This window comes from Chiroxiphia lanceolata, chromosome 16 (assembly GCF_009829145.1).
Source record: "Chiroxiphia lanceolata isolate bChiLan1 chromosome 16, bChiLan1.pri, whole genome shotgun sequence".
Taxonomy (NCBI): Eukaryota; Metazoa; Chordata; class Aves; order Passeriformes; family Pipridae; genus Chiroxiphia; species Chiroxiphia lanceolata.
Genome location: NC_045652.1, coordinates 8,460,287 through 8,481,473, shown reverse-complemented (window position 1 = coordinate 8,481,473; position 21,187 = coordinate 8,460,287). Strand labels below are relative to the sequence as shown.

General features: G+C 35.9%; 1 protein-coding gene across 1 annotated transcript in view; it reads left to right on the top strand.

Annotated features, from left to right (window-relative positions):
* SMG1 (SMG1 nonsense mediated mRNA decay associated PI3K related kinase) overlaps positions 1 to 21,187 on the top strand; it is a 64,953-nt gene that overhangs the window by 19,719 nt on the left and 24,047 nt on the right. The window contains 26 exon segments of the mRNA XM_032703839.1: positions 592 to 805; positions 1,595 to 1,720; positions 1,815 to 1,887; positions 2,548 to 2,645; positions 4,157 to 4,330; positions 5,310 to 5,534; positions 6,199 to 6,300; positions 6,720 to 6,989; positions 7,551 to 7,681; positions 8,386 to 8,547; positions 9,021 to 9,139; positions 9,883 to 9,970; positions 10,053 to 10,154; positions 10,596 to 10,736; positions 11,032 to 11,231; positions 11,512 to 11,708; positions 12,391 to 12,558; positions 13,395 to 13,549; positions 14,629 to 14,774; positions 15,444 to 15,645; positions 17,342 to 17,451; positions 17,826 to 17,973; positions 18,355 to 18,514; positions 19,160 to 19,280; positions 19,917 to 20,165; positions 20,452 to 20,736. Coding sequence (XP_032559730.1) covers positions 592 to 805; positions 1,595 to 1,720; positions 1,815 to 1,887; positions 2,548 to 2,645; positions 4,157 to 4,330; positions 5,310 to 5,534; positions 6,199 to 6,300; positions 6,720 to 6,989; positions 7,551 to 7,681; positions 8,386 to 8,547; positions 9,021 to 9,139; positions 9,883 to 9,970; positions 10,053 to 10,154; positions 10,596 to 10,736; positions 11,032 to 11,231; positions 11,512 to 11,708; positions 12,391 to 12,558; positions 13,395 to 13,549; positions 14,629 to 14,774; positions 15,444 to 15,645; positions 17,342 to 17,451; positions 17,826 to 17,973; positions 18,355 to 18,514; positions 19,160 to 19,280; positions 19,917 to 20,165; positions 20,452 to 20,736 — 4,166 coding nt within the window.

Here is a 21,187-nt window from a genome sequence, read left to right as displayed (position 1 = left end):
AACAGGTTGAAATTGGGGGACAGTTAAGACTCTCAGGCATATCAACAATACTGTTAGACTGTCTAGGGTACACTTCCCATGGAGAGAATGTGAATGCACCAGTGTGACTTTGATGTTATAGGTAAGGTGAAGTCTGTCTCAACTGTGTTTGATCAGCTGGGTGTAGCACTGCACTGCTGTAATTGTGTAGCTGCAAATTGAACTTCAGGTTTTTTACAAGCTGATTCATTTACATCCAGTGAAGAGCATATGTAGAGGGTGTGTGTGGGCTTTTTGGTGCTTAGGTCAGTGTTGTTACCCAGGGTCAGCTTCATGTTAAGAATTTTTTTCCTTGGATAGTGTGTTGCAAGTAGACCAGCACATTTGTTGCATACTTTTATTAAGTTGACTTATTCTGTTGAAATAATATTTAACAGAATTTTATTTTGACTTCATCACTGATGCTATTAAGTTGGAGAGAAGCAGCTTCATTCATGTATATATTTTTTTGCTTTAGAAAATTGCCTTAATTTGTTCGTGGTTTGTTCTTTTCTGCTGTTGTGTCTGGAGACCCCAAGTTTCTTTCCTTTTTTTTATTTCCCAAAAATACAGTAGCAAATTGCTTCAAGAACTGAGACAGGAAGGAGCTTGCTGTCTTGGCCTTCTTTGTGCTTCTCTGAGCTACGAGGCTGAGAAGATCTTTAAATGGATTTTTAGCAAATTCAGTTCATCCACAAAAGATGAAGTTAAACTTCTTTATTTGTGTGCAACCTACAAAGCACTAGAGACTGTAGGAGAAAAGAAAGCCTTTTCATCTTTAATGCAGGTAAAACACAAGTTAAAACAGGATTTTTAATGATTTTTCCAGTGCAATACTTGAATGAACTTTTTAAACTGGAAGGAACAATAAGTAGTGCTATATTGACATAATAAGTAAATGTAATTACGACTGGGAGGGAACTTTGACTGAATGGGATTATTTTGATTCTGATTACATTAGAAAGCACTTTGTAGGATGATATATACTTTGATGGAACTTTTTAATGTTTATAGCAGATCCAAGTAGAAGAATCCTGTTGAGACCAAAAATAGAACTCAAGTGGAATGGTACACAAAATGCAACCTTTTTATTGCTTTGTGTTACTTCCTATTTACAATTTCTGACTTGAATTGTGAATAGACCTTAAAGGGAGTAGGATATGTGCAGACAGAATGTGGTCCCTTCATTCAAGTTTTAGGGTCTGTTATTTTGGGTGTAGAACAGCTATGTCCAGGTCTGTGCTCTGATTTAATATTTACTTTACAGAGCAAAAAAGCTTCAGCAGGAGAGATAGGAACTTAAATCAATTAGTTGTTCTGTGGCTAAAGAAGTGAAGAAAACCGTGTCCCCAAGCTTTTGACCTGGGTCTGCCATATTTCAGGCAAATGCCCACTTGAAAGTGATTATTTCCATGCAGAATATGTGATGCTTTTCACATTTTGACTTCCTGCAGAAAGAGTATTGAGTTGTTTGTTGTTTGAATCAAAGTAGTTTGCTGTGTGTTCAACACTTGAGTAGATCTCACATACTGTTTTAATGAAGTGAAATGTCTAATGGCTTTGCTTTACTTTTTAGCTTGTAATGACCAGCCTACAGTCCATCCTAGAAAATGTTGATACTCCAGAGTTACTGTGCAAGTGTGTCAAGTGCATCCTGTTGGTGTCTCGATGCTACCCGCACATTTTCAGCACCAATTTTAGGGTAAGCCTACTTTGTGCTCTGTATTTTCTTTCATGAACAGAAATGTTGGTGCAGCAAATGGGCTAATTCATCTGTTTTCACAATTGCTTTCCAGGACACAGTGGACATACTGGTTGGGTGGCACATTGATCACACTCAGAAACCTTCACTGACGCAGCAGGTGTCTGGTGAGTTTGGCCAGAGTCGCTCATGTAGTTTGCTCTGGCTTGCAAATGGTGTGGGTTTCCTTACACAGGGCTGGTTCCACTAACATGGAATTTGACATAAAATCAAATTGAGTTTCTGGCTACGTAATGAGAGACTTTGTTCCTAGCTTTTTAGTAAATTTGCATTTACCGTTTTATGCTAAATCTGGAAAAATGGAATGCTTTAATCAGGGTCCATTTAAACATCAATAGTTTTGTGCAACTTGATGACAATTTTTAATGAATTTATAGGTCTTAATATATTCTCTGTGAAAGGTTATATTTTCTTCTAAGTATTTCTAGAAAATCTTTGTGGTAAAGACTGTACTGGCATTAAAAAATGGGGAAACTTTTCTATAGCAGTTGTCTTGGAAGTTATTCCTAGCAAGTCTGTTATGTTTCTTGTGCCATGGTCCTGGATTCTGTCTGTAACATTTAACTGCTATGGGGCAGGACTGAACCATAAAATTAATTTTTCAGAAGGACAAAAGAGGGAAATACCATTTATATTTATTTTAAAAACAAACTATGTTAAAATTTTCATGCAGATAACCTTCTTTTACCTGAGCAACTTTTCCCTCAGCAATATGCAACTAAAATTTAATGTTCCCCTGTATTAATTGGCCTGGTGTTTTTATACAGGATGGCTGCAGAGCTTGGAGCCCTTTTGGGTGGCTGATCTTACTTTTTCTACCACACTGTTGGGTCAGTTTTTGGAAGATATGGAAGCTTATGCTGAGGTAAACAGGACTTTGTGATACATATCAGAGTTAACTGTTAAGATTTTCCACAGCTGTGGTTCTTGTGGTGGTATTACTTTTGTAGAAAATAAAATTACATGGTTTTCCTGGGGAAAAGAGGACCAAATTATGGAGCATACTAAATGCATGTACAAAGACCATTCTGCACAAATCCTCCTGAGTTACTTAAGTGGTATCGTAGCCAGACTTTCAGCCGTTGTTGATTGAGAATCATGTTGTAATAAAAATAAAAACAATTGACCAAACAGGAGTGTCTTCATATTTAAAGAGCTGCAGTGAAGACATGGTCTTTCCTTGGTGTTTTCTTTAATTGTCCAACTTCAGAGTTTTTTCAGATGTAGTAACTCTTGGGGGGAGAGAGGGAATCTTAATGTTTCTGTAGACTAATGATATAAACCTGTCTTTTTTAAAATAAAGTAACAGATTATATTGTGCAGGAAATAATGTAGCAGGAACTGATGGAAAACTGAATTATATCCATTTAACGTTCCTTGTTTTAAGTTTGTAACCTTTACTTAGTTAACAGGGCATAGATTTTATCTGACGATGTCATTAAAGGAGGAGTTTTGGGTTTTGGGGGGAATGTTGCCTGTTAAGGTGTATGTGTTCCTATGTGTGTATGCCTGTAGCTAGATTATACTCTATTGTATATGTCAACATGCAGATTCCATAGGTAAAATTGTACTTTGAGCAGAATCCAAGCAGAATCAGTAATTTGATCAGTGTACTTACATGTACCCCAGGGCTTCTGATGGTGCAGCTTCGCAGGTCAGGATTCACAGACCAGTGCAGGAAGTCGCTGCTTATCAACTTGTCTGCTGTGAACTGGTCAATGTGTGTATTCTTAGTCACGGAAGAGTTTTAAGATAACATGTGTTAACTTGAGTCATGGGGGAGGTGGTTCCAGCTAGTGTGTCTTTATCTCACAGTGGGATAGACCAGGCTACATCTATACTAATGAGATCAGCACTTCTGGGAATGTTCCCAGGCACTGGTGCCAGCTGGCATGAAGTAGTCTGTTAGTAAACTCTTAGTCTCCAGATCAAGTCACTGCACGTAAACAGTGTGATGGGAATGGCCAGTCAAACATCAACTCCACTTTGTGGATGGGAATTTTTTGGAAGAGTGGTAAAAGTGCACAGACAACCGTTGTAACAGTGCAGCAATTTGGATGATCATGTTCCAGGGACCAGGAACTCCATGAGCCTCTGGTTTAATTCACAAGATGTAGTCAGAGTACTCTGTTTCAGTGGCTAAGGTAATGAGCAGCATCTCACTACTGCTCTGTGACTTGATGGTCATTGTGTGCTTATATCTCAGCTGTGTACATATGTGTAGTTGAGATATTGGAGAAATACATCCATAATCAGATAGCACAGTTTAATGTCTGGAAAATAGATGATGAAGTATTTTCAATCTCATGTTTCGATCTTTTATCCATGTGTAACAGTTAGTGATGTGCACTGATCCATGAAACTTGTGTGCTGTAGGACCTCAGCCATGTGGCTTCTGGGGAATCAGTAGATGAGGATATTCCTCCTCCCTCAGTGTCACTGCCCAAACTGGCTGCACTTCTTCGGGTGTTCAGTACCGTGGTGAGGAGCATTGGGGAGCGCTTCAGCCCCATTAGAGGACCACCAATTACAGAAGCTTATGTAACTGATGTAAGAACTCAAGTTTTTCTTTGTATTTCTTTGTTGCTGGCATGATTTATCACCATATAATGATGCTATTCATTGTTGGGTTTATTTAGGTTTTATGGATTTTACATGAATATGCATATTCTCAGCTTTGAGTAAATCTGTTTTCTCAAATATGCTACAATAATTTTATTAAATATTAAAGTATAGATTGTGATAGTGGCACATGGGAATCACATAGCAGAAATGAACTTTTTTAGGCTTTTTAACTTCATATGGCTAGGTTCATGCTTGTTATCTGTCTTTGAAACCATGTTGCCATTTATTCAGATAACTGTGCTGTAAAAACTTGAATTCAAGTTGTGAGTTTGATTTTATAAAATGTGAGGGTTTTATTCATACTGAAATTGTATCTCTCAATTCTGAGCAAACTCCTCTTGTTCTACAGTACAGGATGGTGTGAACTCATAATAAATATTATATAATATGCTAAGTAACTGCTATAGTTCTGTAACAGGGAGGAGGAGATAGATAAAAATACCTGTAGTCAAAATCTTGTTGTTGCTGTGTGAGCTTCACAGCTGGAATTTATGCCCTTGCAGAATTTTGTGAGGGACACAACTTCTTGGATAAATAAGTGTATGGATTTCCCAGTTAAAGACAAAACAGTTATGTAACTTCTGTCTTAATCTGTAGAGGATTCTTGTGACGAAACTAGTCTGTCTCAAGAAAATTCAAACTAGTCTAATTCTGTTGGAACTGAGCAGAATTGTGAATAATGAATTTAGGTCTCCTAGGTCTTCAGCTGAATTGGAAACCAAGCAATTGAAAGTTTGTTTTTTCTTACACTTCTGAAGTGTAATGCTGTCATGTGCATTATTCAGAATAGAATTGACCAAGCTGCAGAGTAGGTGGTGGGACAGGATATCAAAAGGATGTGAATACAATTAAATAGCATCTCTTTTTAATGGAGTTTAATTCAGTTATGGTTTTAATTTTCCAGGTTCTGTACAGAGTAATGAGATGTGTGACTGCAGCAAACCAAGTATTCTTTTCTGAAGCAGTACTTACAGCTGCCAATGAGTGTGTTGGGGTTTTACTTGGCAGCCTGGATCCAAGTATGACCATACACTGTGACATGGTCATCACATATGGATTAGATCAAATGGAAAATTGTCAGACTTGTGGCACTGATTATGTCATTTCAGTCCTGAATCTGTTGACACTGGTTTGTACATATTTTTATTATCGTGGGGGGTTTGCATTGAAAAACATTGTCTTCTAAGCTACCTTCCTTTTCTTTGGGTGTGTATTAGATAAATATTTTCAACTCCTCCTGATCATAAGCAAGAAGTTCCTGTTATAAATGCTGTTTTTCTGTATAGCTTGTGCTGCTGAGTTGTTTAGGCATTTGGCTTGTTGATGAAGTGGCATTTAGTCTTAGCCTGAGTATTCATGTTTTCTGGTGGGGTTGTTTTTTTGCTGTTGTTTTGGATGGTTTTTCTCTTGTTTTTCTTCTCATGTCTGGCTTGACTGTTGGACAATGCAGTTCTCTGGCCTTTGCAGTTGTTACCACCACCTGAATGATTTCAGAATCTTAGTGCTTAATATGTTCTGTTTATCTAATTATGCCATGACTTGGAAAGTCAGACTTCTTCAAAACAGCACTTAATGTGTAGGCTGCAAACTCTTAAATCTTACATTGATGTAAATTAATCACACACATCTCTCAACTGTGCTGTTAAAACCTGAAAATAACTGCAAATTTCCTGCTGGGAAACTTTTTTCTAGATATAGTGTATACAAACTAGAAAAACAGTATTTTAATGAATCTTTACCTAATTTTTTTTTTGTATTATCGAAGATATTTATGATTTTGTTTTTATCCCCAGATTGTTGAACAAATAAATACAAAACTACCATCATCATTTGTAGAGAAATTATTTATACCAGAGTCTAAACTACTTGTTCTTCGTTATCATAAAGAGAAAGAGGTAAGAGGAAGTGACTTCTGCAGGTGTATTACAACGGCCTTCATGAATTTCTGAGAATATGTTAAGCCGTAAAACTTTGTTCATCCTAAGTATATTTTTTAATCTAACTGTGTATCTGTGAAACTTCTGAAAAGACACATATAGCTAGTTCTTGGTTTTAGCTTTTAGATTTGATAAGGAATGGGTAAGTTTGCCATCATTCCTGATAGAGAAGTCTTTAGCTGTCCTGGCTTTGATACTCAGTGTGTTAGGTGGATGATCAAGAAAGTAATTAATAGATGCTCTAAGCAAGAGGTACTTAATTACAGAAAACTGAAAATAGGTGTGTGCACCAGACCAGGCTATTAAAGAAGAGCAATTTTAAATTCTGTGTTGCTGATCAGTATATTTTATGATTTTGTTCTAATTGTATTCCCAAGGTTGTTGCAGCAGCCCTTGCTGTATACCAAGCTGTATTGAGCCTGAAGAACATTCCTGTTTTGGAGACTGCTTACAGGTTGATTCTAGGAGAAATGACCTGTGCTCTAAATAGTCTTCTTCATAGTTTACACCTTCCCGAGGCCTGTTCTGAAATCCAGCATGACTCTTTCAAGAAGCTTATATCCAATGTGGATAATGCCAAGTTTGTTGTTATATTTGACCTCAGTGCTCTAAGTACTATTGGAAATGCTAAAAACTCATTAATTGGGGTGAGTAAAAACTCTACAGACAGTTGAGCGATAAGTGTAAAAAGTACTTTATTACTCAAAATATACCCTATTGTATTACACCAGTAGGGCACATGCAAATAATTAAAATGATCATATTTGTCTTCTAATTTGTTATAGAAAAACTTCCAATATTAGAACTTAAGTGAACCATACTCAGTGGATTGTATCTCTAGTTGGTGAATAAGAGAAAGCAGTTTCTAGGGAAGAGCATCTTACAAGGTTATTAATGGATCGATTCTAAGATTATCATAGTAATTGCTTTTGAAAATCAAGACAGATAAAAGCAGGTTGTGTGTCCTTTGGTAGTATATTGGCCATGTGAAAACACTTTTTCCAGATCTTTCCAAATAAAAACACGAACTGCTTTTAACAGACTGTTTAAAAAGGGGAAAGAAAATAGGTACAATTAAGGTCAGAAAATAATAGAGTTAAATTATTTCCCATGGGAAAAAGCAAAACTTTATTAATGGTATGGAAACTGCACTTAAAAATAGCTCCTATTTATTATGTTTCTTTGCTTATGTTGCAATTGTTTTCTAGATGTGGGCCCTTTCACCGACTGTGTTTGCACTGCTGAGTAAAAATCTGATGATTGTTCATGGGGACATAGCAGTTCACTTCCCTGCTGTCCAGTATGCAGTGCTCTATACATTGTATTCCCACTGTTCCAGGTATGAAGTTTAATGATTCATCAGTATTTTAAGAGCACTAGGATGGACTGATCTGAAAAGAATATGTTGTTGAAGGGACAAATTAAAATAAACTTCAATTACAATCAAACTATTACCCAGACTTCCCTGATCAGTTTGTACTTTCATTAATTGCAGGGAAGCTGTGTCTCAGCCAGGAAAGCATTCCATGGCTTAAAGTTGGCCTTTGAATAAAAGACAGATTGGAAATCTTGTGTTTGAATAGAGATAACTGAGGGAGAACTCTTCTGAAAGTAAATAAGGAAGTAATATTTATTTATGATTTTCCTTACTGAGAGATCCAGGATAGTTAATAAGATATAAACAGCAGATGTAAATATGTTTCAGACCTTATTAGTACAAAATGTTATCTAAGTAGTGGAATATACTAGTTTAACTGTTATTCTGTACATGACTTGGTATTGATGATTTTTCACCAAGCATTGGATACCAGACACTTGAAAACAGGTTACTGGGCTGCATGGACTGATGTAAAATTGTAGCTTTGTTCTTTTAGGCTAGGGATCAAAACACTTGGGTTTTGACATATAGTGTGGTTACTGTGAGGGTGTAAATTGAAATTCTGCTGTTTGCTGTTGTTGTTTTTCCTCCCTCCTGTAAACTTCAAGGAAGTATCCCTAATCTTGGGGTGGTTTTACATATTTTGCTTTTTCTTGCCTTTTCAGACATGACCATTTCATATCCAGTAGCCTCAGTTCTTCCTCTCCCTCTCTGTTTGACGGAGCAGTTATTAGTACTGTAACCACAGCAACAAAAAAACATTTCTCAATCATACTAAACCTTTTGGGGCTACTGCTTAAGAAGGATAACCTTACTCAAGATACCAGGTAACTTAACATTTTCTTATGAATCAGGAGGTACTTTTTTATTTCCCAGCAGAATGCCTTAATTCAGAAACCAGGATAATTATCTGTAAAACTTGGGTTAAATTTAAGCAGTCAAATATTTAGGGTTTTTAAAACTTTAATAATTAAATACCCATGGAAAAAGTAGCTGCTTGTTTTTATACTTCAAAGCTAGAAGAGTTAAAAGCATCCTAAGGTCTATACAGTAAAAGCAGAGCTATGAAACGTTATTGAAAGAAAGGGTTTGCTCACTGAAAGTGTCCTTTCACAATAGTTCCCACTCTCTGTTACCAAAATGCTTTGAAAGCTGGGGACATGTTTCAAGTTATGAAACATCTTGTTTAAAGAATGAATTACGTTATAATACTGATCTGTAACATGAAGTAGTTTGAAGTTGTATTGGAAAGTACCTTTCTGTAACTGTGTAGAGCGAATAATACTCTTGTTTTTTGAAGGAAACTACTTACAACGTGGGCTTTGGAAGTGGCTCTTCTGATGAAAAAATCAGAAACATATGCACCGTTATTTTCTCTCCCATCCTTCCATAAGTTTTGTAAAGGACTTTTAGCAAACAGTAAGATACTGCATATTTCTACTTAACTGGCTTTTACATTTCAAAAATTAAGTACATGGGTGGCCTTATCCTGCTGATAGCAGCAACTGTACTTGATTCATTTACTTTGGAGATGCTCCAAGTTTGTGTTGTGCAAAAACTTACACTCTCTCTTTATGATTTTTATCAAGTGGATCTCTGCCTATGACTTACGTAACCGTTAATTTTCTTACAAGTAAGGTTTGATACATCAGCGACATTTTTGGTAGATCAGTTTCCCAATCAAAAATTATCACATTATCAAAAGCACTAGAACTGTTCCATAATGTCACATGGTGGTTTAGATTTCAAAACCTGTAAACAAAAATATGGGAACAAATGCTTTTAGTAGCATAATGCTAGCAGTAATTTCCCAAGGCCAGGAGTTACTAACTTTACCTTAATGTATTTTAATGAGGAAAGAAAATATCTGGAATGCCAATGTGCAGAGATCATAGAAGGATTTATCTGTCAGCAGTTAAAACAGGCCCATAAGTTGTTACTGAAACTGGTAGCACAAGTGATTTTTTTTTCTTACTAAGCACCTACTTGTTAATAGTAAAACCAGTAAATGATATGAAAACTATTGCTTAAAGCCTATGTCTCCTTTTACTGGCTGTGCTGAAGAAATGTCATTAGATGCTGTGCCACAACCAGAGTAATGCAGGAGTTATCTAATTCCAGCAAGAATAACTTTTTTTTTTTCTTTCAACTCCTTAATTCAGCACTTCTGGAAGATGTAAACATTTGTCTTCAAGCATGTAGTAGCCTCCATGCCCTGTCTTCCTCCCTTCCAGATGACCTTTTACAAAGGTACTTGCACAGAGTTCTGTATGTTATTTGAATTATGCTGTCAGTGGAGATCTTACCACCTTCTTCCTCCTTGCTGTTGCAGGTGTGTTGATGTGTGTCGTGTTCAGCTCGTCCATAGCGGTGCTCGTGTAAGACAAGCTTTTGGAAAACTTCTGAAGTCAATTCCTTTAGATGTTGTGTTGAGGTAGGTTTTTGAAATGAGCTTCAATATAAAGAATTGTTTAGTTTCTTTCTTCAGTGACACTTATCTGAAAGATAATGCCAGTGCAATGTCATCATACTCTCTTAACTTAAAATCAAAAAGTTTTAAGTGTCTTGCTATCTCTTACTTTTTTAGAGGTTTAAGAAGAGTAGATAGTAGCAAAGTAATTAGCAAATTTTATAACCTATCTATCACTTCTTGAAGCAAATATGAATGCTTGTAAGGTCCATGTTATTCAGAGCTTCAACAATGCTATGTCCTACAGTTTGACTTGAAGACCTGAACTCTGAAGGCACCTTGCCTTAATACCAAAGCATATTCTTATTTCCAGTCATTGCATATATGTGTGTCTGTGTAACTTTTGCACAGTTTTTTTGGTTTATTCAAGTACATTATAGCATGGGTTCTATACTCTTCCTGCAGTAACCGTACCCACACAGAAATACAAGAAATTTCTTTGGCTATAAGAAGTCATATGAGCAAAGCTCCGAGTAATACATTCCACCCACAGGATTTCTCTGATGTCATTAGTTTTATTTTGTATGGAAACCTCCACCGAACTGGGTAAGAACTTCTTGTAGAACTGGAATCCATGAATGTTGAATTTATAGTAAACAGTTCTGAGTTATGTTTAGTTTAGAATTTGTAATTATCTTTACAAATTACATTGCTTTACTTTCAACCTTTTTTGGGTATTTATAAATATCTTAAATACACACCTTTTGGCATATTTGCCTGTGTACATTGTTGATTTAAAATAATTTTCTGAGAGATTTGAGAGCAATAGGGTGATGAAGTGTGTGCGGTATAAACTTGTTACCACATGAACGCGTGTTAATGTAGTGATGTTTTCTTTCAGGAAGGATAACTGGTTAGAAAGGTTGTTCTATAGCTGTCAAAGACTAGATAAGAGAGATCAGCCAACCATCCCTCGGAACCTGCTGAAGACTGATGCTGTGCTCTGGCAATGGGCTGTTTGGGAAGCAGCTCAGTTCACTGTTCTTTCGAAGTTACGAACTCCTCTGGGTAGAGCCCAAGATACATTTCAAACAATTGAAGGTAAAGTGAAAAAACCCAGATTATTTTAATGGGATTTTTATAGGGTTGTGAAGCTAAGGTCTTCATGTTCAAGGCAAGAAGCACAATGGCTTTCTTTATTTTTTGGTGATTACAGATTTTAAAGATGTTGCATAATTACCGTTAATTTTGATAGATTAGATTAATTTAGGTAGATACTGTTTTCACAGATTTTGAGAACTAGCATTTCTGTCCTTTGACATGTTTAAATACAATACTGTCTGGTAACTTTTTTCCCCCCATGTTTTGGTAAAATGTGTAGGTATTATTAGGAACCTTGCAGCCCATACGTTAAACCCTGATCAAGATGTCAACCAGTGGACTACTGCAGACAATGACGAAGGACACAGCAGCAACCAGCTTAGGCTTGTTCTCCTTCTGCAGTATTTGGAGAACTTAGAAAAATTGATGTACAATGCATATGAAGGATGTGCCAATGCCCTGACCTCCCCACCCAAGGTATGTCTGTTTACAGTGCTGATGTTACTCAGAACAGTCCACTGAGTGAACAGTGTTTTCAGGGTTGTTCAGTTCTTAACTGTTAAATTTCAGAAGAACTTCTCAAACAAAGTTTGAGACTCTTAAAAAAGTCTGCCTTTGACTTGGGCTTATTCCTGGAGAACAGGTTAAACCAGGCTATATTTCTGGAGTACCAGTTTGTATAGTGGTACAAATCAATCAAGTCTGTAGTACCTCTGATTTGTAGCAGTCTCCTATTTGTAGATTGTCAGCAGTTTTGTTATAAAGTAACACAGTTATTTGGGGCTTTAAATTGCTTTCTGAGGAATGTAGTAATTATTTATAAGCAACATAGCCCTTTGTGTAGTTCTAACTGCAAAACACTCTTCCCTGTTGAAATAAGCTGTTTAATTACCAGACTTTGACATGACAGTAATACATAATTTATAGCCAGTTCATCTAAAGACTTTTAGCTTGCCAGTGTGCCTGGCCAGTTGGATGCTACACATGATTCCAGACCATCTGTGTTAATAAAATGAAAGATGCAGAATTCTACCCATTTCTTCATCTCAGGTGGAGAAAGGAAACCTTCCTGCCTTTGATTATTATGAAGTACTTAATGTAACTATTTTGGATTTGTACAGAAGAATGGTGATTTGAAACTTTTCTTCTGTCTTTAAAGGTTATCAGGACGTTCTTCTATACTAATCGTCAGACGTGCCAGGATTGGCTGACACGGATTAGACTTTCCATCATGAGAGTTGGATTGCTGGCTGGCCAACCTGCTGTGACAGTCAGGCATGGATTTGATTTACTCACAGAAATGAAAACTAATAATAGTATCTCTCAGGTACTCTCTTTTCAAACTCTGTAGATACTGCAACAATATTCTCGTTGTATTGTAAAAGAACTAAGCTAAGGCAATCAGTTGTTGTTAAACCAACTGGTATGTAAAGGAATGTGTTATTTAACATTTTTAACTCTTAATTCTGTATTGACAGACTTCTATGGTTGTAAGTAGATACAGTAGGTTGGTTGAAGATTGGGATGTACTGTACATGTGTGGTCAAATACTACACAGAAATGAGTGCTATAGTTAATTCACAGATTGAATGGAGCCCTTTTTTAAGGAGAAGGTCCTGTTAAACCTTATGAAACTGGTGCTGCATTAGTATGAGGCCTTCCCAAGCTTATGATAGTGTAATGTCTTTGCTTATCTGTGGGTATGAGGAGGAAAGGGATTGTATCATGAGGGTATCCTTCCTCTATAAGTAACTAGCAGGTTAAGTGCAGGGATGGGATAAGTGGATAAAGTGGTTAAAGCCTTCTTGAAAAGGATGAATAGTTTCTTCAGTATGTGACTTGATTTGCTTAAATATTTTATCAAAGAAGGATTGATAGATACTTGTTTCATTCATGCTGCTTTATGAATTCTCACATAGGTATAAACCATCACATAGTAATTGCTAACTGTTGGCATTCAGGCTGTGGTTTCACAGCCCATATTGTCACCTTAGCTTTCCTGCTTTTCCAAAAGCAGTGCAGTGAATGGATATGAGGAGCACTTGTATGAGGAGATGCTTGTAATGAACTACTACTTCACCATTTTCAAGTATTTACCCACGTGTGTACATAGCTCTTAATTTATATGGGTCTTGTTAAATAATGCTTTTGGTTTCCTTTTAGGGAAATGAATTGGAAGTGACAATTATGATGCTGGTAGAAGCATTATGTGAGCTTCACTGTCCTGAAGCTATTCAGGGTATTGCTGTCTGGTCTTCTGCTGTAGTTGGGAAGAGTCTCTCCTGGATCAATTCTGTAGCTCAACAAGCAGAAGGGCGGTAAGTTTTCTTAAATAACTGGATGCTACAAACTGGGACGTTTTTCCTTCTCATGGGTAGTTCTATTTCTGAGTCTTTTAAATTGTGGGATGAGTCAAGACTGCTGATCTAATTTCCATGTCAATTAAAGTCAGTGTGTCTTTTCAAGAGATACCTAATGCATCCAGCACTTTAGGTATTTAAACTGTTAGTTTTAAATAAATTACCAGGGTCTGAATATAAATTGCATTCCTAAATTGTTTTCTTAGTTTTTCATACACAGCAATGCTGTATTCATACTGTATTTAATTTTCCATTGCAAAAGGGTATTAATTTAAATATTTTCTAGTGAAATTTCTGACCAGTGTGTTATCTAAATACCTACCTCAGTTTGCCAAGAGAGGGACATGCTTTGCAGTTTTACTTCAACTTTGAAAAGGTGGCTTCTGTGTCTATTGCAGTAGAATCTTTGGATGCAGATACAAATAAGTGGGTCATTGTTCCAGATAGGATGTGCCTTCATTTTGGTGTTTTCATCTCCTTAACGGAATGCATCACTTCTTCTGTATGAAATGAAAGAGACACCTGTCATCTACCTTCCATGTGAAAATCCCCAAACAAACCCAAAGATTTTAAATTTATAACTATCTTTTTCCCTTTTTTGTAAGATTCCTTAAAATCACATGCAGTTTTGTAATAGGTGGGAAGTTTCTCAGAAATGTCAAGTTTAAGGTGTGAATTGTTGCCCTAGAGCCAGTTCTACAGTCCTCTAGTAAATGATATGTATTTAGTCAGTATTCAGTTCTACTCATTCAGGTAAAAAGAATGACAGTCAAATATAAAATAAATTTATTTCCTTCTGCCTGTCCTTGGCTTGAGGTTGACTTTAAAACTTCAATGGACAAGCTTTTATCTTATGCTGTAACCGGAAAATTCAACCAGTAAGCTTGTATCCTATGTTAATCCCTGTCTTTTGCTGAAGGTGACATGTGAACTTTTTGAGTATTGGGATAAAGAAATGCTTAAAATATCGTCTATTTACAAAAAAATCCCCTACCCTGGTTCTTGAAAATGCTGACGAAAATATTAAACTGTTTAAGGTTTGAAAAAGCAACTGCGGAATACCAGGAACACCTGTGCTCCATGACGGGAGTGGATTGCTGTATAACAGGCTTTGACAAGACTGTTCTGAAGTTGGCCAATTCAAACAGTGTGAATAATGCCAGCCCAAAGCATTCCTTGAATGGTCAGTATTTATTGTTTGCTTTTCAAGAGAAATGCAGTTTGTAAATGTATGTACAGGAAATGAGAACGTTCAATGATAGAGCCGTGGTAATGTCTGACTGAAATCTGAAAACGTGGTTCTGTCTGCAGTTGAACTGAACCACTTAATGCCATTGAAACCAATATTGTGTGTAGATAGGAGGGTTTGCAGTGCTGAGGTCTAGCTCAATGAAACTAAAAATAATAGGTAAAATACTTTGTAACTTCCTAATTTAATTCTAATGTATTTTAGATCATCATAACTTAAACCTTAGTATTTATGACATAATTGTATCATAAATACACTAGTTACTCAGAGGTTTTTAACTAAGACTTGGTTACAGTATTCCGTTTCATCTTTGAGAAAGAACCTTCTTTGTTCCTAATTTAGTTGTTCTGTTTTTCTGTTTTGATGTTTCTTTACAGATCTGGATTAAAATTTTCCAAAACCTCCTTTTGAAAAGGTTCTCTTTTTTTCCCCTTAGAAAGAGTGTCAGTGGAAGAATACTGTAACCATTTGTATAACTATTTGATTTTTTTTAAAAAATTGTTTTTCTTGACCAAAGACGTAGAAATTACATTTGAGTAATAGAATTGCTATTTTAAAATGTAAATTTAGGTGTGTCTATATATATTTTTTTTCATTTCACAGGAGAAACTAGAAAAACTGTCCTGACTAAGCCAAGTGACTCTTCACCTGAAGTTATAAACTACTTGGGTAACAAGGCATGTGAATGTTACATTTCCATTGCGGACTGGGCTGCTGTTCAGGAGTGGCAAAACATGGTCCACGAGTTGAAGAAAAGCAATAGTAATACCTCAATCAATCTGAAAGCAGATTTTAACTACATAAAGTAAGGATATAATTAGTTTATTCAACAGTACCTTGGAGTTCATTAATTTAAAACTGAAACATTAACGTGTACATGGATTTTAGAAAATGTCAGTTTCTAAACAGAGGCATGCAAATAAGAAAGTTGTGTTCTGGGGGGTGTGAAAACTTGGCTATGATATTTACAGATGAGTGAAGAGGTAATACCATTCTAAATAATTACTATGCCTTTCTGGCTGCTAAGGCTTCTTAGTGTTCAAGAAAAACATCTTTCATTGAAGGAAAAATATACCAAATCTCTTCTACTTCTCTTAGCAGAATATGCATCCTTTTGCACAACTTAAATAATAGCAGGAAGTAAAATGCCTTTCAGTGGTACAGTTCTTAAATATTTTAATTCATTAATTTAATGTAAAAAATATAGGAAGGAGCAGTCTTGGCTGCTTTAATGTTTGTTGTTTTGTTTCTTTTTTTAATGGAATTTAGAATTGTAGTTTGTGCGTTTATTTCCTGACCCTTGATATTTGTCTGGTTCATGAAAAAATTGGACATTGAATAGTCCTTCAAGGTTTAAGGGTCCTTTTTTTGACAACTTGATTACTTTCCATCTCTGTACTATTGTGGTAAACATTGTAAAATCCTTCTGGCTGAAATTTCTTGGCTTGGAAATAAAAGCATAGAAGGAAGCAGTGAAATAAAATCTTGTGGTTCTGACAAGGTGCTTCTGTCAGAGAAAGAGGTGATCCTTTTTCTTATTGCAGTTGTGCAGTTAATTCATTAGGAGGGTGAGTGCTTGTTATGGATGTGAAAATGTGTCATTTCTGAGCATTTGTGTTTTTCTAAACTAAACCCACTGTACTTGTGGTACCATTGCAGAGGTCTCATCATTTAGTTTTCATTCAGATAATTACTGGAAGTCAGGTACTATCTAATGAGAAAAATCCTGTAGAGAACTCCTGAGGATGAACAGCACTTTGACTCTTCTGACCCTGAACAGGCTAAGAGACACTGCAGTAATGATGATCAAAATAACTCAGCAGAAAGGGGCGATTTCACATGCTGAATTTTTGTTTCTTTTCTAGTCCAGGCAGTTCCTCCTTCAGTGGATAGTAACAAGAATATCAAACACTGGAATATTCTGTATTCTGATACATCAAACCTCTTAACTTTTCGGTGCTATTTTTTGTGTAGTTCTGTAAAATCTGTAATGCCCAAATTATTTTCCAATGTAGGACAGTGCGGGGGGGAAACATTAAATTTGCTGCTTCAGACTGTTAAGCAATATAAACCAATAAGCAATATAAATTTATGACCTGCAAGTACTCCAGTATTTCTGCAGTCTTGGTTTCATGTAAACTGGGGAGTTGAAACCATGGCCTCATGAAATTCTGCCATGAAACTTTTCTGTGCATAGACGGGGGAAAAAGTTTTGGGTTTCCTTTGACTTCCAGACTGTGGTAGAAGAGTATTACATGGTAATAGGAAAAGCTTCACAGCTGGAGAGCTGTTCTTCCCTGTCACTTCAATACTGAATTTATCCATTTGGTGCAGTACTAGTGCCTTTTATTGGTCTGTGTGAAAATTGGGATTTTTTTGCTTAGAATTCATTGTAAGCGCTCTAGAATTGAAGTTAGTCTTGAGTGTTTGTTGTATAATATACTTAGCAACTGGAGTAAAGTAAAAAATGTGAAAATAAAACTATAAACATTGAATTGCAGATCTTTGAGCAGCTTTGAGTCTGGACAACTTACTGAATGCACTGAACAACTAGAATTATTACCAGGAGAAAATATCAACCTGCTTGCAGGCGGATCCAAAGAAAAAATAGGTATAAATGCATAAATTAATATTACTTCAAATACAAAAGTAAATATTTCTTCATATATCTGTTTCTATAAATGACAGGCTGAAACTTCTGAATGCAGTTTGCTGTGTTCAGTGGACTAACCATAACCTTTATGAATCAGGCTTCAAAATAATTGGCAGTAGTCATCCTAAATGTTCATGCAGGTGTGTTTTCTGGGGTTAATGTGACTGTTTAGAAGTAATCTGTCATGGATTTCTAACATGAATATATATAATATATATTTTTAAAAGTTTTTTTTCCCAAACTTCCTTACTGTCAAAAATGCATTCTCAGATAGTGGAATTTGATAAAATTTGGCAGTTCTAGTTGGTTTCAATTGTTTAATCTCCATGTAGACATGAAGAAGCTCCTTCCTAATATGCTAAGTCCTGATCCAAGAGAACTTCAAAAAGCAGTTGAAGTACAGCTTTTGAGAAGTTCAGTGTGTCTGGCAACAGCTGTAAACCACATAGAACAGGAGCAAAAGTGGCAGTCAATATCTGAGTAAGTTGAAATGTGCTATGAATGAATGTAATACACTGTGAAAACCTTTTCTAGCTTGTTAAACATAACTTTGTGTAAAGCTTCAGCACCTATAGTAGTTTGCTGCCAGTTTTAGTTGTTGTGAGTTATAAGCTTACTGAGGAAAAACAAGATGATGTTTAGCTTGGAGTTTATGTAATTGATAAAGTCCTTTGAGCTGATAAAGTAATTCTGCTTGTCAGTTTATTAATAAAGTATTGTAACGTGTGTGTAAGAGTGCAAGATTATCTTATCATTTTTTTAAAGATGTTGAATTTGGTTTTTCTTCAGTAATTTTGATATCACTATTTAACTCTTAAAGTCTAGTTAACCAAAATGACTGCTCTGATCCTTTTATTTCAGAAATCTTATTAAGTACTTAAAGCAAACATCTCGTATTGCTATTGGGCCCTTGAGACTTTCTACACTCACTGTGTCTCAGTCTTTACCAGTGTTGAGCACTCTTCAGTTGTATTGTTCTTCTGCTTTGGAAAACACTGTGTGCAACAGGCTGACATCCGAGGTATATCTGTGTGTTTAAACGCTAAACTGGGGTCATGTCTTTCTCCATGTCATGTTGTGGAGTGTTGAATAGAAAACAATTAATTGTTCTGACAGTTATTAATTATACTTTAAAAAGTATAATGTGCCTTGACCCAAGTTTTTTTTAAGTTTACATGTCAATTGGACTTTTTTATAGTTATAAATATATGACAGCTCTTTCAGTTACACTTACAGTATTTTTGAAGTTTTATTGGTAGTTGCCTTTTAGAGAAGTGTTGGTATTTCTTCTCTAGGTACATTGTAACACTTAGTCGTGCAAAACATGTAATTTACTTTAAAGCAACTTGAAAATATTTTAATTAAAAAAATTACTTCAGCAATTAAAAACTGTCAGACTCCAACCCGTATGAATGATCTAGTTCTAATTACTAATCACAGTGTTCAGAAAAGAATTCAACTTGATTTTGAGCAAATTCTTGGTGTTGTCCTTTCCAAATCTAGCATAAAACATATTTAGGTTTTATTGGTTAATGACAAAGTGTGGCTACTAATACAAATAAAAATGTTTCCTTTGCACTAAAATGGTCTTTGCTTTTAATAAGTGAAAATACATTGTAGTAAAGTTGTGTCTTATGACAACTATGAAACTTCTGTGCCTCTTCAGGACTGTCTTGTACCTCTCTTCAATGATGCTTTGAGGTCATGCAAACAGCATGATGTGAGGCCATGGATGCATGCACTGAGGTACACAGTGTACCAGAATCAATTGATGGAAAAACTTAAAGGTATGTAAGCTCTCATATCAGTGTTGTGAAAAGTAAATGCAGAATTTGAACTTGAATTGTCTGCTGAAAGCAGCAGCTATGTCTTTTTCTGTTATTTAGATGGATTACTTTTTAAAAGCCAGGTTTTGTCCTTTGGGTATCTTGCTTTACAACTCATGGTCTCAATTACTGTGTTTTCTGAAGTGTTTAGCAGTTCTGTACTCTCCTAATAACACCTTGCTTGCTCAACTCTTTGCACTTCAGATGCTTTCACTTTTGAACACTTCAACAGTATGAATAATGGGTCTTTAAAAACAGTCACAAAAGCCATTTAAATGTGTGGTATAATAAGAGGTAATGGGAGGAAAGTTCTATCAGGGGACAAGTAGGTTTATTAGCTAAGAAGAATGATTATGGTGGAAAAAATCTCTTTTGCCCAGCAGATAATCTATGGATATATTTTTTGTTTCAGAGGGGATGTGTGAATATTCTAGGCTAAGTTAAATCATCTCAATTTCTGAAGGAAATATAAAAAATGAGAGAGCTGAGAAATTTTTCACTGATGGCCATGTACAGAATACATTGGGCAGAAATTATCTGTCTGTGTCAGATAATCATTTAATAATTTTGTTGGCAATGTCTTGCTTCCTTCTGCAGAACCAACAGTCCCAATTAAAAGCCATCTGATGGAACTGGGTTTAACAGCAGCGAAATTTGCTCGGAAGCGAGGAAATATTGCCCTGGCCACCCGACTGCTCGCCCAGTGCAGCGAGGTTCAGCTGGGAAAAACCACCACTGCTCAGGACTTAGTCCAGCACTTTAAAAAGTTGTCTGCTCCGGGTCAGATAGATGAAAAATGGGGCCCTGAACTCGATATTGAGAAAACAAAATTGTTATACACAGCAGGTGAGTGTTTGCTATTTGTGTTATAGTGGCTGGAGGTGCTTGTCTTTATAACCAGGCTGATTCCCCTGATCTTGAAGAAATCATAATAGGACAGTATCATTAGGAACTGATTTCATACTATTAACTGTTGTCTCAGTCTGAAAGTCTTTTCTTGTAATTTTTAACTTCAAAAGAGAATTTTCTGTGTAAAAATACATTGCTACAAGCTGTATCTGAATACATTGAATTTCAGAAGTGTTTTGAATAGTGTTAAAAGTACTGAAGATTTGCTTTTCATGACATGCAGGTCAGTCAACACATGCCATGGAAATGCTGAGTTCTTGTGCCATATCTTTCTGCAAATCTGCCAAAGCCGAATATGCAGTTGCTAAATCTATTCTCACACTGGCTAAATGGATTCAAGCAGAATGGAAAGAGATTTCAGGACAGTTGAAACAAGTGTATAGAGCTCGACAGCAGCAGAATCACAGTGGTCTGTCTACCTTGTCTAAAAACATATATAATTTGATTGATCTCCCAGCTGTTAATACGCTAGAAGAAGAATATCCTAGGATTGAAAGTGAATCTACAGGTACATTTCTCCTCCTTCTTCTTGTTTTTTAAATTAGTTACTGGTGATTCCACTGAGGGATAGCACCAGTTATATTGATAAGGACTAAGTGCTTCATCACTCGTATTTGTTTTCGTAATACAGATATAAACAGTTTGTGTTCTCTGCAATAGGTAACTGTATACAGTTAAAAAACCCAAACACCTTAAAATTTCTGTCATATTTCTATAACGTTTTTCTCATTGAAATGATGATGGCCTTAAGAAGAAACTGGTATGCACTTACTTATTTTGTATGAGGATATAAATTTTTGTCCCATATATGTTTGTTTTCATCTTATTTGTATGCTAAAGATTGAATGAGATCTCTTAGATTAAGCTTGGATAGGATTTATGTTTTGAAGGCCCTGATAAGTGTGAAAAGTACTTTGGTTTTCTCATGCTTTTTAATCTGTGCTTAATCTGAGCACTTC